Consider the following 18,837-nt stretch of genomic DNA (forward strand, 5'->3'; position numbering starts at 1 on the left):
ATATTTGAGTTTAACCACAATATTTGTTGCATTATTTGTTCTGTTGTTTCTGGAGGATTTAATTGAAATTGGAACCAACTTTCTATGGCTTGTTTTAGAAATAGTGATATTTGGGAGATTATTTCCTTTTCAAATAACAAAGTGAGAGGTTGTAATCTGAATAAAGGGAAAAAGGCCATTCTTGAACATTGGGTGAGACAATCTTACTAATTCGCTAGAGAACTAGTTCGTATTTAAGTATAACTTTTGTATGACTGAAGCTTTTAGTGATAGGTCTGATGCTTTAATATTTAATAATTTTGTCTGGCTTGCCGTTCCAAATAAAATTGAATATTTTTTTCTCATATAATTAAAAAAACTGTTCGCTAGGCGTAGGCAAGACCATAAGCAAATACGTAAACTGGGATAATACTAAAGAGTTAATCAGGGTGATTTTTCCACAAATTGACAGGTATTTACCTTTCCATGGTAGCAAGATCTAATCTATTTTTGCTAACTTTCTATTAAAATGTATTGGAGTGAGATCATTTATTTCATTTAGGATATGCATCGCAGTGCTAACTGTGCCACTAGAGATCCTGGTTCGAATCCAGGCTCTGTCGCAGCCGGCCGCGACCGAGAGACTCATGGGCGGCGCACAATTGGCCCAGCGTCGTCCAGGGTAGGGGAGGGAATGGCCGGCAGGGATGTAGCTCAGTTGATAGAGCATGGCGTTTGCAACGCCAGGGTTGTGGGTTCGATTCCCACGGGGGGCCAGTATAAAAATATATGTATTCACTAACTATAAGTCGCTCTGGATAAGAGCGTCTGCTAAATGATGTAAATGTAAATGTAAATGTATATCCACATCACCATCAGACCATTTTATTGGTAAACTACATGGTAATGTAAAAATTGTATTTTTTTGTGATCCAATACGTAATATAGTACATTTATCATAATTTGGTTGTAATCTTGCATTTATAGCGGCTAAACAATGCATTGCCATTCATTGGAAGGTTGGTTATCCTCCCACAATGTCACAATGGATAACAGAAATGTCAAGTTATGCATCACTAGATTGGATTTATTACAAGATTAAGGGTATGCTGGGCAACTTTCATAAGGTCTGGATGCCTTATATGGAATACAGTACGACAAAAGGAGTCTGGATTGAAAACATGCCCTTATCAGGGGAGATACCTATTTAGGTAATCACTAGCTGCTGGGCTGCTCAGTCCTGGCCCTGTGGGTCTGCCGTACTGTGGGTAGTCACTCTGGCCTTGGCCTAACACACTTGAAACCAATAATGAACGTCTCAGTAAGATCCTAAAGCTGAGTGGGGTGTGTTGGGTTGGGGCGCTGCAGGGCGGTGGATCCCTATGGGCAGGACAGGGCGACCCGTAGGGCCCCATGTTTTATGACCAGAAATAAAAGATCCTAGACATATTCCATACGCACAAAAGGCTTATTTCCTGTTAGTGAGCATTTCTCCTTTGCCAAGATAATCCATCCACCTGACAGGTGTGGCATATCAAGAAGCTGATTAAACAGCATGATCATTACACAGGTGCACCTTGTGCTGGGGACAATAAAAGGCCACTCTAAAATGTACAGTTTTGTCACACAACATAATGCCACAGATGTCTCAAGTTTTGAGAGAGTGTGCAATTGGCATGCTGACTGCAGGAATGTCCACCAGAGCTGTTGCCAGATAATTGAATGTTCATTTCTCTACAATAAACTGCCTCCAAGTCGTTTTAGAGAACTTGGCCAGTACGTCCAACCGGCCTCACAACCGCAGACCACGTGTAACCACACCATTTACATTTTAGTCATTTAGCAGACGCTCTTATCCAGAGCGACTTACAGTTAGCGAGTGCCCTGCATGACCCCAATGCATTTAAGAATTACACCATGTCCGGGAAAGTAGAAATTATGTTCGGGCCAGTAGATTTTTGGCCAACTGGACTGACTGGGCCAGTGAGGAAAAAAAGTTAACGTTGGACCCTGGCGTATTTCATATGCAGCCACGGAGTGGTGGTGCATAGGCTATTTACTGTGCTTTGATTGACGAACAGCAAGCTTTAATCGTTTATGAAAGGTGTCGAACTGACTGAATAAAGTCGATCTCACATCTTTGCCATTCATAAATCATACAACATAATTATATGTCCCTGGTATCACATCGGGACAAGTAACCTAAATATATCATTTTTTATTTTCGATATGTAGTCCATCAGGACTTGCCAGACAGTAACGTTAAAGTAAATGACTTGTCAGTAGCCTACCAAATCGCATTGGTAAGAGAGATGTTCATTTTGCTCCCTAATTTGCATACTGGTAGTCTTTTGGGCGATTATCTGCAGATAACTTATGAAAACATTTGTTGAAGATGGTGAAATCCTCCTCACTGCAGGAACAATGGGTAAGCTAGTGGAGAGAGCGCCTCACTCTGGTCCAAAATATGATAAAAGAAAACAGATTGAATTGTTTTAAAAGCTAATGATACTTATATGGTATTTTCAAAGATATTGATATAGGTCTACTGATTTAATCAAAGTGTTGACTATGGAGGAGTCAATTGCTGCTTTCTGTGTAGCAAAGACAATGTTTAACACCTGCTTCATTCTTCAATCATACCTGTATTGCAGATAGCTGACAAAATGCCTCTTTAAAGGAAGCCTGAAACCTGTGGAAGTCAGCAGACTCTTAAAAGGATTCTTTAAGTCAAAATACAGATTTTCCTGTCTTTTATATCATATTGTACAACAGCTGATAAAACTAACACTGTAAAAGTGTGAAAAATCTGATCAGTGTTATTTTCTGATAGTTGCTGGTTGAAAATACAAATACATTCTAGCATTGGAATGTACCAGAGGCCACCAAAATAGAGCTTGTTCGGCATAAAGTTCTTAACCTGGGCCCGGGGAGCACGGCTGGCTACTTTTTCTATTTGGCTGACTACTCCATGTGGTTGTGGAAAACACTGAGAATGTGTTTGTTTCTTATGATTCTGTGCTTGATCTCATATTTTTATACATTTTTTATTGTGTTTGTTTTTTTGCTTGTTTATAAATGTTAACTAATATTTTTACTACGTTTTGTAACTTTCCCCAGGCCATTGCTGTAAATAAGAATGTATTCTCAGTCAACGGACCTGGTAAAATAAGGAATACAAAATAAATACAACTCACTGGGGTCGTAGGGGTGTGGCTGGAGGCAGTTTACTACGTGATTGTCGGCCTCCAGCAGCATCAGGTGCTCCCCCGTGTGTCTGTCCCAGATGAAGATGTGTCCGCAGTCTGAACCGCTCATCACAAAGTTGTTCCCCCAGAAACACGACTCCTTAATCTACAGACAACACACAAAGCATTGGCGTAGATAAAGGAATTTTAAATGCTTTCAAAGCATCTCGAAACGTACTTATATATAGTATAGTGTATTGTACATTGCATGATGTTTTCAGTACGGGCTCAGGTAGGGGTGAGCTGATCTAGAATCAGCTGTAAAAGAGGGACCAGAAGTAACCAAAGTTGGAAGTGAAGATTAGCGTACCATAGTCCTGGAGTTGCGGTGTCCCTTGTAGACCATTTTGACTGAGGGTCTCCTGATATTCTGGGTCTCGCTCTCCTCCATCTCTCTCCTCTCCTTCCTCCGACGAAACAGCTCCTGGATACGGGCCGCAGCGGAGCGTCTGTGACACACGCAGAGACAGAAAGAGACACACAGAAGTTATATACAGTATTGACAGTTAATATCTTTCACTCTATATCTGCAGAGAGGGAAGTGAATACTGAGCGTCATGCTGATTCACCCCTCGATGATACTGAACCAACCAAAACATCACATGGAAAAAGAATCAGCTTCAAGCTGCCAATATTCCTCATGCCAAGCTAACTGACTGTCACCAGTCTATTACAACCCTACACATACTGTAGATAGGGGAATGTAATTATTTGACTTCTCACTGTAGCCAATCTATCTATACACACAGTGTACAAAACATTAAGAACACCTTCTTAATATTGAGTTGCACCCCCCCCCCCCTTTACCCTCAGAACAGCCTCAATTTGTCGGGCATGGACTCTACAAGGTGTCGAAAGCGTTCCACAGGGATGCTGGCCCATGTTGACTGGGTGTTGTTTGGGTGGTGGACCATTCTTGATACACACAGGAAACTGTTGAGGGTGAAGGACCCAGCTGCATTGCAGTTCTTGACACAAATTGGTGTGCCTGGCATCTACTACCATACCCTGTTCAAAGGCACTTAAATATTTTGTCTTACCCATTCACCCTCTGAATGGCACACATACACAATCCATGTCTCAAGGCTTAAAAATCCTTCTTTAACTGGTCTCCTACCCTTCACCTACACTGATTAAAGTGGATTTAACAAGTGGCATCAATAAGGGATCATAGCTTTCACCTGGATTCAGCTGCAGTCTATGTCATGGAAGGAGCAGGTGTTCTTAATGTTTTTGTACACTCAGTGTATATACAGTATATATATATATATATATATATATATATATATATATATATATATATATATATATATATATATATATATATATATTATCCTATCAATCTTGTTGTGTGCAAACAATGAATAAGCTTAGTCTAAGCTGGCTATATTACCAATAGGCATCATCTACATTTTCTCCAGGGATTGTAGGGCTTCATTCATTCATTCATTCATTGGCTGTTGCATCACTGGTGTTGCCTTTTACCCTGGCGACATCACTAGGTACCTGCCAGGGATGAAGTAGCTAATAGCTATCCTCTTAGCAAATGGTGGTGGTGATACACACATGCATATGCATGCTCACACCATTAGTGTTCCGCAACAGTGCCCCTCACACCCACAAGGCTTAATAATGTTGGTGAAAACTACAAACACCACGCCTTCTAGGTACAGACTTACAGTAGTCTCAGGGGGTTGCTTGGACTCATGGGAGTTTTTCTATGAGCACTGCACTCCTTGCAGGTTAGATGTTAGTGGCGGCAGGTAGCTTAGTGGTTAAGAGCGTTGTGCAAGTAACCGAAAGGTCTCTGGTTCTAATCCCCGAGACGACTAGGTGAAAAATCTGTCGATGTGCCCTTGAGCAAGGCACTTAACCCTAATTGCTCCTGTAAGTCGCTCTGGATAAGAGCGTCTGCTAAATGACTAATTATTATTATTATTATTATGTTTTAGTAGTCGACACACAGACGTTACCTGATCATTCTATCGCCTACCGCTGATCCCCTGAAATTAGATCTATGTGTATAGCAGAATCATCAATTGTAATAAACCACACAGAACAAGAGAAAAGGAGTCCTCACGACAAGGAGAAAATATACATCAAAATAGTGTGCGTGTGTGTGTGTGTGTGTGTGTGTGTGTGTGTGTGTGTGTGTATGAGCTGCCGTGCTGTAGTCCGTACCTCTGCCCCTGTCCTCCTCTGTACCTCGCTGAGGGGATAAGAATTGGGTCGTCATCACTGTCGTCTGAGTCCTGGTTACTACGGGAGGGTTGGCCCTGCCCACCCGGTCCCGTTGGAACCCCCTGCCCCCCTGGTCCTGTTGGACCCCCATGCCCCCCCTCCCCAGCAGGCTGCTCTCTCCTGCACCCCCCAGAGGTGTCCTCTGCACCCACACCATGGCTCCTCTCCAGGGGCGAGGCAGTCAAACTCTCCCCCACAGAGGAGGCTTGTGCTGGGGCCTGGGCGGGCGTGTAGCCCTGGGTGCTGGTGCTGGAGGAGGAGGCGGAGGCATCCCCAGCCTCGCACACTGGGTCTGTATGGGGAGTAGCAGCCCTGCTCCGGCTTGAGGGCTCTAAAATAGCTGCAGCTGCTGGTATTGAAGGAGGAGAGAGAAAGGGAGAGTGATGTGGTCAGTATGAGGCTCAAGAACTGAACAGTTGTCTAGGTGAGGACAATATGTCAGAAACTAAGTGGACCTAATGCCGTTTTCGTGTGATCCACTGAATAAAACCCTCCAATGTTTGAAGTCATGACCACCAGATCAGTGCTACACATGGCATCCCATAGAGTGCAGTAACAATCACGGACATTAGGCCGCTCTAGTCCTCACCCTGCTCTGAGGCAGAGCTCTCAGCCGAGGGCCCCTCTCTGGTCTGGACGGCCCCTGCTGCCTCTGACTGTTTGGGCCCTCCACTGCCCCTGGAACTGGAGGCTCTGCTGCTCCTAAAGTGTGGGGGGTGGGGGGGTGAGAGTCTTTCTTAAAGAACACCTGAGAAACATTGTCACCAAAATGAGATTGTACATTTTAATTTGTAAATTTATTTGATGAGTAAAAATCAGAGAACATCAAGGTTCAGTTTCCCTCGGTATTTCATAAAGAATCTTCGATATAAAAAAATATAAAAAATAATTGTAATAAATAAAAGTGTAATTTAGTCCTCGTTGGGCAATGGACTTACCAATGGAATCATAAGTCGTATTATATATATATATATATATATATATATATATATATATATATATATATATATATATATTATATATATATATATATATACACACACACAATGCCACAGATACACACACACACTGAACAAAAATATAAACGCTACATGTAAAGTGTTGGTCCCATGTTTCATGAGCTGAAATAAAAGATCCCAGAAATGTTCCATACGCACAAAAAGTCCCTCCTTGTGGCACCTGACCACACTACTGAACAGTAGTCTAGTTGCGACAAAACTAGGGCCTGTAGGACCTGCCTTGATAGTGTTGTTAAGAAGGCAGAGCAGCGCTTAATTAAGGACATACTTCTCCCCATTTTAGCTACTGTTGTATCAATATGCTTTGACCACGACAGTTTACAATCCAGGGTTACTCCAAGCAGTTTAGTCACCTCAACTTGCTCAATTTCCACATTATTCATTACGAGATGTAGTTGAGGTTTAGGGTTTAGTGAATGATTTTGGAAATATTTAGGACTAACTTATTCCTTGCCACCCATTCCGAAACTAACTGCAACTCTTTATTAAGTGTTGCAGTTATTTCAGAGTCTGTAGCAGCTGACGTGTATAGTGTTGAGTCATCCGCATACATAAGACACACTGGCTTTACTCAAAGCCAGTGGCATGTCGTTAGTAAAAATGGAAAAAAGTAAGGGGCCTAAACAGCTGCCCTGGGGAATTCCTGATTCTACCTGGATTAAGTTTGAGAGGCTTCCATTAAATAACACCCTCTAGGTTGTTAGACAAGTAACTCTTTATCCACATTATAGCAGGGGGTGTAAAGCCATAACACATACCTTTTTCCAGCAACAGACTAGGATCGATAATGTCAAAAGCCGCACTGAAGTCTAACAAAACAGCCCCCACAATCTTTTTATCATCAATTTCTCTCAGCCAATCATCAGTAATTTGTGTAAGTGCTGTGCTTGTTGAATGTCCTTCTCTATAAGCATGCTGAAAGTTTGTTGTCAATTTGTTTACTGTAAAATAGCATTGTATCTGGTCAAACACAATTTTTTCCAATAGTTTACTAAGGGTTGGTAACAGGCTAATTGGTCGGCTATTTGAGCCAGTAAAGGGGGCTTTACTATTCTTAGGTAGCGGAATGACTTTTGCTTCCCTCAAAGCCTTGGGGCACATACATTCTAGTAGGCTTAAATTGAAAATATGGCAAATAGGAGTGGCAATATCGTCCGCTATTATCCTCAGTAATTTTCCATCCAAGTTGTCAGACCCCGGTGGCTTGTCAGTGTTAATAGACAACAATAATTTGTTCACCTCTTCCACACTCACTTTACGGAATTCAAAATTACAATGCTTGTCTTTCATAATTTGGTCAGATATACTTGGATGTGTAGTGTCAGCAATTGTTGCTGGCATGTCAAGCCTAAGTTTGCTAATCTTGCCAATGAAAAAAATATTAAAGTAGTTGGCCATATCAGTTGGTTTTGTGATGAATGAGCCATCTGATTCAATGAATGATGGAGCTGAGTTTGCCTTTTTTCCCAAAATTTCATTTAAGGTGCTCCAAAGCTTTTTACTATCATTCTTTATGTCATTTATCCTTGTTTCTTCTTCTTTTTATTCAGTTTAGTCACATGGTTTATCAATTTGCAATACGTTTGCCAATCGGTTGTGCAGCCAGACTTACTTTCCTTTCCTTTTGCCTCATCCCGCTCAACCATAGTTTTACAATTCCTCACCAATCCACGGGGATTTAACAGTTTTTACAGTAATTTTCTTAAATGGGTGCATGCTTATTAGTAACTGGAATAAGCAATTTCATAAATGCGTCAAGTGCAGTGTCTGTCTGCTCCTCATTACACACCACGGACCAACATATATTCTTTACATCAACAACATAGGAATCACTACAAAACTTATTGTATGACCTCTTATACACAATATTAGGCCCAGCCTTTGGAACTTTGGTTTTCCTAGATATGGCTACTATATTGTGATCACTACATCCAATGGATTTGGATACTGTTTTCAAACAAATCTCTGCAGCATTAGTAAAGATATGATCAATACAGGTTGATGATTTAATTCCTGTACTGTTTGTAACTACCCTGGTAGGTTGACTGATAACCTGAACCAGGTTGCAGGCACTGGTTACAGTTTGAAGCTTTCTCTTGAGTGGGCAACCTGATGAAAGCCAGTCAATATTTAAAATCACCCAGAAAGTATACCTCTCTATTGATATCACATACATTATCAAGCATTTCACTCATGTTATCCAGATACTGACTGTTAGCACATGGTGGTCTATAGCAGCTTCCCACCAGAATTGGCTTTAGGTGAGGCAGATGAACCTGTAGCCATATTACTTCAACAGTATTTAACATGAGATCCTCTCTAATCTTCACAGGAATATGGTTCTGATTATAAACAGCAACACCTCCACCATTGGCATTTCTATATTTTCTGTAAATGTTATAACCTTGTATTGCTACCACTGTATCCTCAAAGGTATTATCTAAGTGAGTTTCAGAGATACATTTACATTTTAGTCATTTAGCAGACGCTCTTATCCAGAGCAACTTACAGTTAGTGAGTGCATACATTTTTTCATACTGGCCCCCCGTGGGAAACGAACCCACAACCCTGGCGTTGCAAGCGCCATGCTCTACCAACTGAGCTACACAGGGCTGTAGTCAGAATATGAATGTCATCTGTTACTAGCAAATTATTGATTTCATGAACCTTGTTTCTTAAGCTACATATGTTAACATGGGCTATTTTGAGCACTTTTCTTCTGGGATGCTTACTTGTTTTTATTGCTTTACTGGGAAGCTTAGCAGCAGTAGATGTTATGTTAGTGCAGCGTATCTTGATCACTTTAAAGAATGTTTTGTATAGTGGGCGTTTTGTTTGTTTGTTTTTGTGTTGTGTTTGTAAGGTCTTATCAAAATTATAATAATAAAACAAAGTCACAAAAAAATAAACATCTCCATGGAGTGTGCTTTTCATTCCAGCAGTAGGCTTAACCTGTGTCTGTGAAATCAGCTCCTAAAGTTTGAATAGTGTAAAGTTGTGCTTCTGGCTTTTTAAGCAGTGGAGTCAGAGTCACTTGCTCACCACTCGTCAGTGAAGTCCAGTTTGATGGTGCTGGTGGTGGTTCCCTCAGTGCTGTAGTGTAAACTCAGGACGGGTTCTGCTGTGCTGGCTCGGCTACATCCAGGTCCAGTACTGCTACTAGGTTCCCCGGACGAGGTTCCAGCTACACTGACAGATAGAGACTGGGTTTTCACTTTGATTGAACTCGCTCCAGCACTTCGCTCCACACTCACAGCTTCTGATGCTCCTGAGAGAGAGAGGAGAGAGGAGAGAGAGGAGAGAGGAGAGAGGAGAGAGGAGAGAGGAGAGAGGAGAGAGGAGAGAGAGAGAGAGGAGAGAGGAGAGAGGAGAGAGGAGAGAGAGAGAGAGGAGAGAGGAGAGAGGAGAGAGAGAGAGAGAGAGAGAGACGAAGGGAAGTAGAAAGAGATACAGATTATTTAATAAGGTGGAATATATTAGTTTATATATGACAATAGTTTTTCCTTTGATTGGCTCCTGGTTACCAAAGTAAAAATCACTACTAGCCTCCATACATTTTCAACCCAGTTATTCATCTTAAGTACATTTGAGACTTTGTGATAAAACAATCATCATTGGTTGCTTTTGAAACTAGTGTGTAGACTAATAATCATTTAGCAAATAGATAAAACCACATTGTATTCCATTTCAGTGTTAGCACTTTGCAATATGATGACAACATGCAGCATTGTTATTTGAGGTATGTCAATGGCAATGCAAAAAAGCCACAACAAATTTGCTGGTGTTAAAATCTCGGTGTTGAGGTAAAAAGTGTTGTGAGTGTTATATCGGAATGTTGATTCAAGTGGGGTTAACCCGTGGGATTGAAATTGACGCCACCTGCGGTGAATAAATTAAGAGTTACTTGAATCACAGTTACTCGACTGCGTCAACTCTGAGTGAAAAAGACGTGGGAGGGCCGTCATCATATTTCCCAGCATGCTTTGTTTCATGTTGCTTTTTAGAATAATTTGTTTTAATATCTATGTTTGTGCATGCATATTGATTAATTTATCTTATAATACACAAAGATAAATAACACATTTTTCTTCACTAATTCATTCTGTAAGTGGTTGGACTTATTTCACCCATTATTGCCATGGTTGTTCCAGTTTATATGGTTTAGGTAGTCTCATTTATCTATCTTCCCTACCTTGGCAGTCGTTCCAACTGCAGATTGCGGGTGATTAAAAGTTCAATTTGTTTGATATCCTAATTCTGAGTGGATTCCAATAGGAATTATATAACACTTTGCAAGCCAGCATAATGTGACTTGCCGATGTGGCCTGCAAACCAAGAGTTTCAGACCACTGTGTTAGGGTAAAACTAGGCTGTCAAAGTATTGCCTTATGATAAAAGTAATGTATTGTAATAAAGAATTTTTTGAAGAATATTCACTTAGGCATTCACTTGTTGAAGGCTACAAAACAAAGCCATCGAATGCAACAATCATGTCTCTAACACTAGCAAACACAGTCATGGGTGGTACTGGTACCTTTAAAATTAACTCAAAAGGCACCCATGGAAATAAATATGCGAATAAGGCTTTACACCCTACAGTGTTAAAACACCCAACAACGAGTTACAGTAACACCACAGGGGTTAATTCCCTAACACTGAGGAAGTATAACAGCATCAGCGCTAATAAAGTGTTAATGTAAGTCGGAATTAGCAACACCCACAGTGTTAGGGGACCCAACACTCTTGGGGTGTTAGTTTATCAACACTTTGAAAAGTGTTAGTTTAACACTATTTCGGTGGGTCATATACAGTGCAATCGGAAAGTATTCAGACCCCTTGACTTTTTCCACATTTTGTTACGTTACAGCCTTATTCCAAAACTGATTCAATTATTTTTTTCCTCAATCTACACACAATACCCCATAATGACAAAGCAAAAAGAGGTTTAGAATCTTATGCAAATGTATAAAAAATAAAAAACTGAAATATAACAGTTACATAAGTATTCAGACCTTTCACTCAGTACTTTGTTGAAGCACCTTTGGCAGCGATTACAGCCTCTAGTCTTCTTGGGTATGACGCTACAAGCTTGGCACACCTGTATTTGGGGAGTTTCTCCCATTCTTCTCTGCAGATCCTCTCAAGCTTTGTCAGGTTGGATGGGGATCGTCGCTGCACAGCTATTTTCACGTCTCTCCAGAGATGTTGGATCGAGTTCAAGTCCGGGCTCTGGCTGGGCCACTCAAGGTCATTCAGAGATTTGTTGTCTTGGCTGTGTGCTTAGGATCGTTGTCCTGTTGATAGGTGAACCTTCAACCCAGTCTGAGGTCCTGAGCGCTCTGGAGCAGGTTTTCATCAAGGATCTCTCTGTACTTTGCTCCGTTTATCTTTCCCTCGAACCTGACTAGTCTCCCTGTCCCTGCCGCTTAAAAACATCCCCACAGCATGATGCTGCCACCACCATGCTTCACCATAGGAACGGTGCCAGGTTCACCCCAGACGTGACGCTTGGCATTCAGGCCAAAGAGTTCAATCTTGGTTACATCAGACCAGAGAATCTTGTTTCTCATGGTCAGAGTCCTTTAGGTGCCTTTTGGCAAACTCCAAGTGGGCGGTCATATGCCTTTTACTGAGGAGTAGCTTCAGTCTGGCCACTCTACCATAAAGGCCTGATTGGTGGAGTGCTGCAGAGATGGTTGTCCTTCTGGAAGGTTCTCCCATCTCTACAGAGGAACTCTGGAGCTCCGTCAGAGTGACCATCGGGTTCTTGGTCACCTCCCTGACCAAGGCCCTTCTTCCCCGATTGCTCAGTTTGGCCGGGCGGCCAGCTCTAGGAAGAGTCTTGGTGGTTCCAAACTTCTTTCATTTAAGAATGATGGAGGTCACTGTGTTCTTAAAGACCTTCAATGCTGCAGAAATGTTTTGGTAACCTTCCCCAGATCTGTGCCTCAACACAATCCTATGTTGGAGCTCTACAGACAATTCCTTTGACTTCATGGCTTGGTTTTTGCTCTGACATGCACTGTCAACTGTAGGACCTTATATAGCCAGGTGTGTGCCTTTCCAAATCATGTCCAATCAATTGAATTTACCACAGGTCAATTTCAAGTCTCATAGCGAAGGGTCTGAATACTTATGTACAGCTGAAGTCGGATGTTTACATACACCTTAGCCAAATACATTTAAAATCAGTTTTTCACAATTCCTGACATTTAATCCTAGTAAAAATGCCCTGTCTTAGGTCAGTTAAGATCACCACTTTATTTTAAGAATGTGAAATGTCAGAATAATAGTAGAGAGAATTATTTATTTAAGCTTTTATTTATTTCATCACATTCCCAGTGGGTCAGAAGTTTTCCTACACTCTATTAGTATTTGGTAGCATTGCCTTTAAATTGTTTAACTTGGGTCAAATATTTCAGGTAGCCTTCCACAAGCTTCCCACAATAAGTTGGGTGAATTTTGGCCCATTCCTCCTGACAGAGCTGGTGTACCTGAGTCAGGTTCGTAGGCCTCCTTGCTCGCACATGCTTTTTCAGTTCTGCCCACAAATTTTCGATAGGAGTAAGGTCAAGACTTTGTGATGGCCACTCCAATATCTTGACTTTGTTGTCCTTAAGCCATTTTGCCACAACTTTGGAAGTATGCTTGGGGTCATTGTCCATTTGGAAGACCCATTTGCGACCAAGCTTTAACTTCCTGACTGATGTCTTGAGATGTTGCTTCAATATATCCACATAATTTTCCTTCCTCATGATGCCACCTATTTTGTGAAGTGCACCAGTCCCTCCTGCAGCAAAGCACCCCCACAGCACGATGCTGCCACCCCTGTGCTTCACGGTTGGGATGGTGTTCTTCGGATTGCAAGCAACCCCCTTTTTCATCCAAACATAACGATGGTCATTCTGGCCAAACAGTTCTATTTTTGTTTCATCAGACCAGAGGACATTTCTCTAAAAAGTACGATCTTTGTCCCCATGTGCAGTTGCAAACCGTAGTCTGGCTTTTTTATGGCGGTTTTGGAGCAGTGGCTTCTTCCTTGCTGAGCAGCCTTTCAGGTTATGTCAATATAGGACTCATTTTACTGTGGATATAGATACTTTTGTACCTGTTTCCTCCAGCATCTTCACAAGGTCCTTTGCTGCTGTTCTGGGATTGATTTGCACTTTTCGCACCAAAGTACATTCATCTCTAGGAGACAGAACGCGTCTCCTTCCTGAGCGGTATGATGGCTGTGTGGTCCCATGGTGTTTATACTTGCGTACTATTGTTTGTACAGATGAATGTGGTACCTTCAGGCATTTGAAAATTGCTCCCAAGGATGAACCAGACTTGTGGAGATCTACAATGTTTTTTCTGAGGTCTTGGCTGATTTCTTTAGATTTTCCCATGATGTCAAGCAAAGAGGCACTGAGTTTGAAGGTAGGCCTTGAAATACATCCACAGGTACACCTCCAATTGACTCAAATGATGTCAATTAGCCTATCAGAAGTTTCTAAAGCCATGACATAATTTTCTGGAATTTTCCAAGCTGTTTAAAGGCACAGTCAACTTAGTAAACTTCTGACCCACTGGAATTGTGATACAGTAAATTATAAGTGAAATAATCTGTCTGTAAACAATTGTTTTAAAAATTACTTTCGTCATGCACAAAGTAGATGTCCTAACCGACTTGCCAAAACTATGGTTTGTTAAAAAAGAAATTTGTGGAGTGGTTGAAAAACGAGTTTTAATGACTCCAACCTAAGTGTACAGTGGGGGAAAAAAGTATTTAGTCAGCCACCAATTGTGCAACTTAAAAAGATGAGAGAGGCCTGTAATTTTCATCATAGGTACACGTCAACTATGACAGATAAATTGAGAATTATTTTCCAGAAAATCACATTGTAGAATTCTTAATGAATTTATTTGCAAATGATGGTGGAAAATAAGTATTTGGTCACCAACAAACAAGCAAGATTTCTGGCTCTCACAGACCTGTAACTTCTTCTTTAAGAGGCTCCTCTGTCCTCCACTCGTTACCTGTATTAATGGCACCTGTTTGAACTTATCAGTATAAAAGACACCTGTCCACAACCTCAAACAGTCACACTCCAAACTCCACTATGGCCAAGACCAAAGAGCTGTCAAAGGACACCAGAAACAAAATTGTAGACCTGCACCAGGCTGGGAAGACTGAATCTGCAATAGGTAAGCAGCTTGGTTTGAAGAAATCAACTGTGGGAGCAATTATTAGGAAATGGAAGACATACAAGACCACTGATAATCTCCCTCGATCTGGGGCTCCACCAAGATCTCACCCCGTGGGGTCAAAATGATCACAAGAACGGTGAGCAAAAATCCCAGAACCACACGGGGGGACCTAGTGAATGACCTGCAGAGAGCTGGGACCAAAGTAACAGAGCCTACCATCAGTAACACACTACGCCGCCGGGGACTCAAATCATGCAGTGCCAGACGTGTCCCCCTGCTTAAGCCAGTACATGTCCAGGCCCGTCTGAAGTTTGCTAGAGTGCATTTGGATGATCCAGAAGAGGATTGGGAGAATGTCATATGGTCAGATGAAACCAAAATAGAACTTTTTGGTAAAAACTCAACTCGTCGTGTTTGGAGGACAAAGAATGCTGAGTTGCATCCAAAGAACACCATACCTACTGTGAAGCATGGGGGTGGAAACATCATGCTTTGGGGCTGTTTTTCTGCAAAGGGACCAGGACGACTGATCCGTGTAAAGGAAAGAATGAATGGGGCCATGTATCGTGAGATTTTGAGTGAAAACCTCCTTCCATCAGCAAGGGCATTGAAGATGAAACGTGGCTGGGTCTTTCAGCATGACAATGATCCCAAACACACCGCCCGGGCAACGAAGGAGTGGCTTCGTAAGAAGCATTTCAAGGTCCTGGAGTAGCCTAGCCAGTCTCCAGATCTCAACCCCATAGAAAATCTTTGGAGGGAGTTGAAAGTCTGTGTTGCCCAGCGACAGCCCCAAAACATCACTGCTCTAGAGGAGATCTGCATGGAGGAATGGGCCAAAATACCAGCAACAGTGTGTGAAAACCTTGTGAAGACTTACAGAAAACGTTTGACCTGTGTCAGTGCCAACAAAGGGTATATAACAAAGTATTGAGAAACTTTTGTTATTGACCAAATACTTATTTTCCACCATAATTTCCAAATAAATTCATTAAAAATCCTACAATGTGATTTTCTGGATTTTTTTTCTCAATTTGTCTGTCATAGTTGACGTGTACCTATGATGAAAATTACAGGCCTCTCTCATCTTTTTAAGTGGGAGAACTTGCACAATTGGTGGCTGACTAAATACTTTTTTTCCCCACTGTATGTAAACTTCCGACTTCAACTGTACATAAGGTTTTTCAGTTTTTTTTTGTATATATATATATACACATTTGCAAAATAAACTAAAAACCTGTTTTCGCTTTGTCATTATGGGGTATTGTGTGTAGATTGATGAGGAAAATGTTTAATTTAATCAATTTTAGAATAAGGCTGTAACGTATAAAATGTGGAAAAAGTCAAGGGGTCAAGGCAAAGGGTATACGAATGTCACTGTCATCCTAGGGCATTTTGTGTTAATGTTCTGTGAAATAAGCCAATACAGGGACGATTGCATTGAGAGGGAATGGTTTGGGCTTGAGATGATTTACACACGGCTGTGACTGAGTGAAAAGCCAGAAGAAGAGGAGCAAGATTGTGTTATGAATCCAAAATAAAAACAAGACTTTAGGGCTGGAGAATGACCAAACATTATCTCAAGCTATAGGTTCAACAAGAAAGCCTTGGAGAAGATAGCCAACACCAGTTTCCGCCTTGGGGACTGGGTTGGTCAAAGTGACTAGAATGCATGCCTAGTGAAAATGCTCTCAGGTAAAGATGGTAGAGGGGCAAGGTGCACGCCGTGAGTCTCATGCGAATATGTTTTTTAAAATGCCACACAGACGACAGAGAGAAAGCACAGAGGAAAACAGAGATACAAAAGCAGGAGAGAAAGGAAGAAACTACAAGGATACAGGGAAAGAAGGAGAGAGTGAAGGAGGGAGAGAGAGCGAGAAAGTGAGAAGGGAGGGAAAGAGAGGAGAGGAGACGCACCCTGCTGCTCATCCAGAGTCATGGATCCCAGCTGTTTGTTAACCACAGATGAGGGAGAATCTGGAACACAAATAAGACTCACTAAACAACGGGCATAGAGGTCGGAGGTCACACCAGGGGTCATATGGTCACGCGCAGGTCAAAGTTCAAAAGCAGCTTAAAGTGGACCAAGTCCAAGCAGGAAGAAGAGTTAACAAACAGCAGGAAGAAGAGTTAACAAACACGGCTACATGAACAGACAGTGTTGTTTGGCTTAACGCTGGGAAGAGCTAGGAAGGACATATTGATATGGGAATAGAACAACAGCAATTTCCCTACACACAGCTTGTGGGAGATTGAACAGACTGTAGAGTGCCACACGTACAGTGCTGAAAAATATATCACACGCGCGATTCAAAGTTTGATGTCAATGGAAGATTTACACAGTAGTTTAACTTATTCACGCATCTCAAGTTACTCTCACAGGGCTGAGTGAGACCTAAGTCATGGACTGATGGACCTCACAGTAATACTAACATCCACTCACTGCATGCCTGTTAAACTGATACCAATGGGCAACCACACTGACCAAAACCCATGTCATGCCCAAACACCTGTCACCGTATGTGAGCAGTAGTCAGTAATCTCAAAAAGGGCATCATGCAGAAATTCATCATTGGCAAACCTTTTACTCCACCTCAAATTAGATTCATAGACATCCCCCAAAAAGTTGTTACCAGTACATATTGATTGATTCCTACAACAATGTCACATGGTCTGATGCTAGTGCATTCCACTGCAATTCAAGCTATGTACGTCCACATTACAGCGTTGCGTGAGGCAAATCGTAGAGGATTGAGAATGAACATTGTTATTCACCTTAATATGAAAATACCAATTGGTGTGTACAAAGTAGCTTTATCAGTGTCTACAGTAAAGCCAGATATTTCACAGCACTGACGAGGCCTTGCACCATTACTGAAGCTCAAATGTTCAGGTCCAAATATGGACATATTTAGTTTAACTACATATGGAATGGGAAGCTAAAGAAAACTAAATCATTGTAGCCATTTACATTATATACTGTATGTATTCTCATATTTCAACACTATAAGAATACAACCATAACACAAGCCATGGCCCTTTGAGTGTGTGAAAAATGTTCGGCACTGAGCAAATGTCAGGTCTGCTGAGCACAAACTTGAACGTTGTGAAAATTCTGTGCAACTTCTGGTGCGCGTTTACTGTTATAAAGTTACAGTTATAAAAGTGGCTATATTTGATCATAATGTACAGTTGAAGTCGGAAGTTTACATACACCTAGGTTGGAGTCATTAAAACTAGTTTTTCAACCCCTCCACAAATTTCTTGTTAAACTATAGTTTTGGCAAGTCGGTTATGACATCTACTTTGTGCATGACTCAAGTAATTTTTCCAACAATTGTTTACAGACAGATTATTTAACTTATGATTCACTGTATCACAATTCCAGTGGGTCAGAAGTTCAAACACTAAGTTGACAGTGCCTTTAAACAGCGTGGAAAATTCCAGAAAAAAAATGTAAAATGTAAAATGTAAATGATAGGCTAATTGACATCATTTGAGTCAATTGGAGGTGTACCTGTGGATGTATTTCAAGGCCTACCTTCAAACTCAGTGCCTCTTTGCTTGACATCATGGGAAAATCTAAAGAAATCAGCCAAGACCTCAGAAAAAACATTGTAGATCTCCACAAGTCTGGTTCATCCTTGGGAGCAATTTTCAAATGCCTGAAGGTACCACATTCATCTGTACAAACAATAGTACGCAAGTATAAACACCATGGGACCACACAGCCATCATACCGCTCAGGAAGGAGACGCGTTCTGTCTCCTAGAGATGAACGTACTTTGGTGCGAAAAGTGCAAATCAATCCCAGAACAGCAGCAAAGGACCTTGTGAAGATGCTGGAGGAAACAGGTACAAAAGTATCTATATCCACAGTAAAACGAGTCCTATATCGACATAACCTGAAAGGCCGCTCAGCAAGGAAGAAGCCACTGCTCCAAAACCACCATAAAAAAGCCAGACCACAGTTTGCAACTACACATGGGGACAAAGATCGTACTTTTTGGAGAACTGTCCTCTGGTCTGATGAAACAAAAATAGAACTGTTTGGCCATAATGACCATCGTTATGTTTGGAGGAAAAAGGGGCTTGCTTGCAAGCCGAAGAACACCATCCCAACTGTGAAGCACGGGGGTGGCAGCATCATGCTGTGG

The 18,837-nt window shown here is 41.5% G+C and overlaps 1 protein-coding gene across 3 annotated transcripts in view; it reads right to left on the reverse strand.

Annotated features, from left to right (window-relative positions):
- The window catches only part of LOC311129690 (DDB1- and CUL4-associated factor 6-like), a 75,808-nt gene that overhangs the window by 9,889 nt on the left and 47,082 nt on the right, over nucleotides 1-18,837 (reverse strand). Inside the window, exons 12-17 of one of the 3 annotated variants that reach the window (XM_084162091.1) lie at nucleotides 16,598-16,657; nucleotides 9,530-9,755; nucleotides 6,058-6,170; nucleotides 5,409-5,817; nucleotides 3,538-3,676; nucleotides 3,177-3,333 (exon numbers count right to left, since the gene is read on the reverse strand). In XM_084162091.1, coding sequence (XP_084018217.1) covers nucleotides 3,177-3,333; nucleotides 3,538-3,676; nucleotides 5,409-5,817; nucleotides 6,058-6,170; nucleotides 9,530-9,755; nucleotides 16,598-16,657 — 1,104 coding nt within the window. The remainder of the gene's footprint in view (nucleotides 1-3,176; nucleotides 3,334-3,537; nucleotides 3,677-5,408; nucleotides 5,818-6,057; nucleotides 6,171-9,529; nucleotides 9,756-16,597; nucleotides 16,658-18,837) is intronic. The other 2 variants (XM_084162093.1, XM_084162092.1) reach the window with 2 other exon arrangements.

Source organism: Coregonus lavaretus (assembly GCF_964263955.1).
Source record: "Coregonus lavaretus genome assembly, chromosome: 5".
Taxonomy (NCBI): domain Eukaryota; kingdom Metazoa; phylum Chordata; class Actinopteri; order Salmoniformes; family Salmonidae; genus Coregonus; species Coregonus lavaretus.